Genomic DNA, 6,648 nt, shown 5'->3' with positions numbered 1-6,648 from the left:
TACAAAGAAATTGAGTATGACACTACCATTTATAGAATCAATGTGCACTTGAAATTTAATGTATCCAGTAACTAAAAAGTGCATATAGTGATTAGAATTTGGCATAATCGCAAACACATATGGTTAATTTCCCCAACAACATTGTAATTGGCCAAGAGAAAATTAGTAGCAATTGAGCTTCAAAATGGATTTCTATGTTGTTTAGGTAAACAAAGCACTAGAATGGAAAGAGGGTCACACAACGTTGGAATACGATAAATATCGTATTTTGTCTTTGTTTTAGATTTCAACATTACTTTTACTAAAACAATAACATTAAACATTTTGGAAAAGAAAAGAAAAAACATTAAATAGGATTAGCTTTACAATAAATTTCCATTTCAAAAGTTTAGAAATTTGATATAGGTATGTGCGACATTATCAACCTAAATACAAGCTAAGCAAACCGTCTTTTGAATCTATAACATTTATTAATAATTATAACAAATTGATTGAAGCTAGAAGAGTGTTTGCCTACTAAGTACGACAAGTTTGAGCCAATCACATGTAATTGTACTAGTAACATTTATTTGATATTTGAATCTTCCAATAAATAAGCTATGACATTACTTAGAGTTGTGTGCATGCACAAATGAAAATCAATTTTTTCTGAACAAGGGGGAATTTGGGGCCATGATTTGTGAGACCGAAATAAGACTACGTTCGGATTTGTATGCATGTGTGCATAATCAATCTAACATCGAAAGTTCATCATGTGCAATTGTTATTGATGAGACTTACGAACAATAAAACAAGAGGATGATGACTTGTGAGAGCAATAACCCATAAAGAAAACTTTGCACATCATGTGACAACGGTGATGTTGACAAATGATGTATGAGCCTCATTAAATTATGTAACTATTAAGCAATCGTTTGTCAATGGACATTTAAAATATTACACGAAATGCCATGTGAAGTGTGCAAAACCCGAGAAAGACACGAGACAATGCAACTTAATAATATATACATGAAGTCATTGCGCGCTTTTGACTTCTTGAGGTCCTAGCGTACAACTTCGAAAATGGTTGTTAAAAGCACAAACAAAGTCTATCGAGCTACATTATGCACCTTGACCTAGTTCTTTACCCGTAAGGGCACAAGTAAAGGGCACAACTCTCATGTTTTCTTAACTTCTTTTTACGTATCTTCGAAGGCTAACATGCTTGTTTGTGTAGGCATAGAATAGGGCAAACATATCACCGTAACAAGGGGGGAGAGGAAATCGGCGAATCTACTTTAGAAAGCTAAAAGTTGTTCCAAGGTAATGGTCACATCACACAAAAAAGTCTTTGGATGTAGGTGGCAAGTTGTGAAGTTTGAAACTTAAAAGAAGAGCATGAATGTGGGTGGTCATGTCATAATTTTCCATTTACAACATAACAATATACAATAGACAAAGAGAAAGAAAATATAGAGCTTTTATTTTATTTTGGTAATGGAATAACAAATATGGAATAGAATTTTAGTGAGGAACTAAATAAACAGCATATTCTCTTTGCCCTTCTCTCTATGTCTCTCTCTCCCTCCCTCTCTCTCTCACTCTCACCCACTCACTCTTTTGTGTGTTTACTACACTAGAACACTTCTCTTTAAAAGACCTTTATCAAGTTGCTAACACTCTTTACCTATCCAACTAAAAGCTACAACCTTAATGTCTGATGGTTGATGATGATACACATGATGATGATGATGATGATTGAGGATGATAATACTAATGCTCATGATACAAAGTCCTTTGCATTCTCCATTAACACACACACACACACACACTTGTGATATTTTGTTGCGTGCTTTTGATGTCATCACGACATTGACTACTCTACACCTTCATTCCCTAAATTCAACTCTAAATTTGGTATCGTTCCTTCCACCTCCTTTTGAAGATGACCCACTATTGCCTAATTCATGGCCAAGACCTCCCCTTTTTGCTTCCTCATTTCGAGCACTTTCCGGTGCGAATTAGAGTGCACTGTCTCCACAAATGTGGGACTTGACGCCGGCCTATATTCGGCACATAACCTTCCCGACTTGTACCGGACGCCACATGCGTTGCAAAGAGTCTTGGGGCCCATTGGGCCCGCCCTCCATTGAGGCGTCTTTTGAGAGGCACAATGTAGACACTTCCTCACCGAGCCCATGGACTCTAGCAACTTCGCTTTCTTTGGCTTTTTCTCGCACACATTTTCGTGAGACCTCGCGCTCAATTTCTTCCCGTTAAATGCCAATGAGGATGAAGTGTAGGATCTCTTTGGCTCCATCATTTGAGGTTGAATCTTGTTATAACATTGCTTACCAAAATCATCATCAAAATAGCCATCACCATCATCATCATCATCATCATCATCATCATCATAATAGCCGTCACCATCATGAACATCATCCCGGTGCCGAACACGACGAACAACATCATCATGATCGACATCGTGGTCATGATCATAGTACGAGGAGAAAATGTCACCATCATCATGGTCATGGTTATATGTGGTGGAAGAGCTCTCTAGCAAGATGCTCTCGGAAGCTTCCGGAGACAGAATCCGGGTGTTCCAGAAGCACGCGGCAGTGCGGCATCGTTTGCTCCGAGCACGGCCCGGCACTGGCAATGGTTCCTGGTACAAGCTTGTCAATGGAGGAGCAATGGTCTTTCCCCTTTGGTAGTTATTGCTTTCTAGGACAGATATTGGGCTAGTGCTATGAAAGGATTCATTCATGCTAACTGACCCCCTTTGGGAATGAAGAATGTCTTCTTTCATGCCAAATAGTCCTAGGTCATTGTTGAAGTTTGTTGGTGCAATATCTCCAGAAGAAAATGATTCCTCCACAAAGTTGGATAGCCATTCAAGCTCCTCCAAATCATCACACTGGAAAAATAGTCAAAAAACAACAATGTGAGAAAACCCTACAATACATTGTTTGCACAAAAAATTGGACATGGCATGATGTCCTCTTATTTATCCAAACCCATCCAAAATTGTGGTGAGCATGACTAGGCAATCACATTATTCTTCAGACATAGCATTGTAGTTTGAATGGTGCACAAGATACATGATGAAGAATTTGGTGTACATGTTGAATTCATTCACATGGACATGTGATATGGTGTAAAGCACCATGTTGATTGTTTCTTGATGAATGTGCGAATTCAACATGACTTAGCATGCATTCTCAAGTCTTGCCAATAGGTTTAGGGTTTGCAAATGTTCACATGGCCCATGACATGACAACCATATCAAATGTACAAAGATGGACATAACTTGGCATGACAGTTGCATGTGCACATGACTTGACATGACATGGCACTCTATTGAATGTGCAAACGGAGACACCATGTCATCCATATCAAGAATGCATGATTGCCCATCCAAAAGAATGTGCATGGTCTTATATCCATATTGAATGCGCAAATGGGCATGAAATTGGATAGGCAAATGGACTTGACATGTCACCCTATTGAATGTGCAAAAATGGACATGGCCTGACATCATATTTGAGTACAGAAATGGATATGACTTTGCATGCAATTGTATATGCAAAATGGACATAACATGGCAACCTATTGAATGTGCAAATGGCATTGGCTTCACATGACATTTGAGTACACAAATGGACATGACTTGGCATGCAATTGGATATGCAAATGGACACAAACATGGCACCCTACTGAATGTGCAAATGGACAGGGCCTGACACCATAATTTGAGTAAACAAATGGACATGACTAGGAATGAAATGGACATGACTAGGCATGAAATGGACATAATTACATGTGACCAAGGAACCAGTAATGTTTTGGAAATGTGATTACATGTCCAACCATGAAATGATGGAAATCTTGGAAACAACAAGAAGGAAATGCAGAAATCAAGTGAATTTGAGTACTTACCGGCACACAAAGCTCATGAGAGGTAAAAACATCAGGGATGGGGTGATCATGCAGTGGTTTGATGTCAAGGAGAGAGGAGACAGAAGGGGATTGGTTCAACATTTGATCAAGGGGGGGAGGAGGAGGAGGAGGAGAAAGGTTTGATGATGAGGAGGAGGAGGACAAAGACAAGGAAGCATTGGTGAGGCAAGAGGAGCCAATAGGGCCACTGATGATGTCTTCGTTGGAGAAATCGAGAAGATCCTCGATAGCGAGGAAGTCGCCATGGTTGAGGTCCAGGACATTGGTAGAGGAAGAAGAGGAAGAAGAAGAAGAAGAAGAAGAAGAGTTAGGGGTAGAGATAGGGTTGGAGTTGGAGTTATAGTTAGAATTAGAGTAAGAGTTAGAGTTAGAGTTGGAGTTAGAGTTAGAATTATAGTTAGAGTTGGAGTTAGAAGTAGAGTAGACCCTGGGAGAGGTGTTTAGAGGGGAATGGAGGGTGAAGGAGTGAACAATTTCCATAGCAAAATAAGTTTTAAGGAGAGATTTGAGGGGAATGGGGAGGGAAGCAGGGGAGTAAGTATATGGTGTTGAGAGAGAGAGAGAGAGAGAGAGAGAGAGAGAGAGGGAAACAGAGAGACTGAGAGAGAGAGAGAGAGATAGAGAACTGACTGACTGACTGACTTTGATGACTGATATAAGAAGCAATATATTGGTTTTAGCTAACAAAATTTAATGGGCATTTATATGAATCAAAACCCCACTAAGAAGACTCTATATATGTCTATGTAACTACTATAGTATCTCTTCTCTCTCTCTCTCTCTCTCTGTATGTCTAATTTTTTCTTTTCTTTTTTCTATTGGAAAAAAGAGCCTTTTGTTTTCATGAGTAAAGATGAAGAAGATGAAGAAACAGGGGAAGAGAGAAGGGGGCTTAGCTGTTCTGGTTGAGTGGTGACAGACAACCTACAACTTAATGAGAAGAAAGAAGAAGAAGAAGATGAAGAAGAAAAAGTAAGAAGTCATTGGACATAATGTTGTTGCTGTACAGGGAAGCAATTATCCTCACATATACATACACATACACACATACATATACACATATACATATACATACACATACATGTACACATACACACACATACACATACATGTACACATACATACACATACATACACATTCATGTACACATACACATACACACACACATACACATACACATACACATACACATACACACACATACACATACACATACACATACACATACACATACACATACACATACATGTACACATGCATAAGACATCATCATCACCACCACCACCACCACCATCATGGTGACCTTTCTTCTACATTCAAGGAAAGGATAGAATCATAGAGAAAGCTGAGAAAAAGCAAAACAGCAAAAAGGAAAAAAAAGGAAGAAAAAGCAAAAGACTTGTAGCTTCACTAACCTAACCTAATTATTAGATAAACTTGAGACAGACAGACAGACAGACAGACAGACAGAGAGATTTGATATTTACAGAAATTTGCCTGTTTTTTCCTCTCGTTTTCTTGCTTTTCTCTAAAACCTTGCCTTCAAATTAGGGTTTCCGGCCTTGCTTTTCTCTAAAACCTTGCCTTTCCTTGTTTTTCTCTTTTTGCACTTCCTCACATTTCATTAAACTGGGATTCCAAAACTTTCGAACTTTTTTCGGTGCATTCCGACTTCATTAGGGTTTTCCGGCCTCCTCTGGTTTTTTCACAGGATTAGGGCTTTCGTGCTAGCCTTTTTCTCTACCAAATTTAGGGTTAGAATTTGTGCCCTCCGCTGTGTTTCTACCAATTTTAGGTTTAGAGTATTTGCTCTACCCTGTTTCTCTCTTAAACTTTGGAGTTAGCGTTTGAACCTCCATCCCCTGTTCCTCGACTAAATCAGGCTCGGCATTTTTTTTTTTCCGTGATCTGTTTGTCCGATCGATTAGGGTTAGGGTTAGGGTTAGGGATTGTCACAGCATTGCTCAGGTTAGGCTGACGTCACTCCCTCAGAAAAGATTTATTAAAATAATAAAATTAAAAGTAAAAGAATATATTTTTTTTAAAAAAAACTAAGAATTGAAAAACCCAAATTTAAGAAATTGGAAAAAAAGACTGGAAAAATTGGAAATTAAATTGTGAAGAAGGATAAATAAATAAACCCAGTACTTTTTTATTCCTCTTATCTCCATGTATTTATGTATTTACTTGTTTTCTTAGTTAATTAATTAATTATATATTTAATTGTATTCCGAGAACCTTAAGAAATTCTAACCTCACATCCCTCTTTTCTTTTACTCATATCTTTCTTTAAACCTTTTTAAAATTTTTATTTTTATTTTTAATTTTTTTAGTTTTTTAATTTTGAGCTTTTTGATTTTTAAATTTTGAACTTTTTAATTTTGTTTTTGTTTTTGTTTTTTTTATTGATTTTTTAAAATTTTGTTTGGTGTTTTTTAAAAAAATTTAAAATTTATTTGTTTTTAAAATTTTTGTTTATTTTTAATTGTTATTTATTAATTTATTGATTTATTTTTTTAAAAACAATTATTTATATCTTTGCCTTTTCTAACACCGACAGCTCCCAATGAAGGATGAAGGATGGTGAGCCCTTTTCAAATCTCCCTACTTTCCCCCTCCTTTCCCGTAAATACTGGCTTCTTTGTTTCTTGCGTTCACGACAAAAACGGTGCTTGTCCTCGTCCGTTCCAATGTCTTCGATCGGT

At 37.4% G+C, this 6,648-nt stretch overlaps 1 protein-coding gene across 1 annotated transcript; it reads right to left on the bottom strand.

Annotated features, from left to right (window-relative positions):
• Window positions 1-1,441: 1,441 nt before the first annotated feature.
• Window positions 1,442-4,480, bottom strand: LOC147859740 (uncharacterized). The gene is made up of 2 exons (XM_087324876.1): window positions 3,922-4,480; window positions 1,442-2,899 (listed from the first exon to the last, which is right to left on the bottom strand). Exons 1-2 carry the CDS (start codon window positions 4,420-4,422, stop codon window positions 1,940-1,942), a joined length of 1,461 nt encoding a protein of 486 aa, XP_087181002.1. The 5' UTR covers window positions 4,423-4,480; the 3' UTR covers window positions 1,442-1,939.
• Between the last annotated feature and the right edge of the window lie 2,168 nt (window positions 4,481-6,648).

Source organism: Azolla caroliniana, unplaced genomic scaffold, assembly GCF_043228905.1.
Source record: "Azolla caroliniana isolate FFs.n. ecotype wild unplaced genomic scaffold, voAzoCaro1.0.p SCAF_9, whole genome shotgun sequence".
Taxonomy (NCBI): domain Eukaryota; kingdom Viridiplantae; phylum Streptophyta; class Polypodiopsida; order Salviniales; family Salviniaceae; genus Azolla; species Azolla caroliniana.
This window is presented reverse-complemented; position numbering and strand designations above follow the sequence as displayed.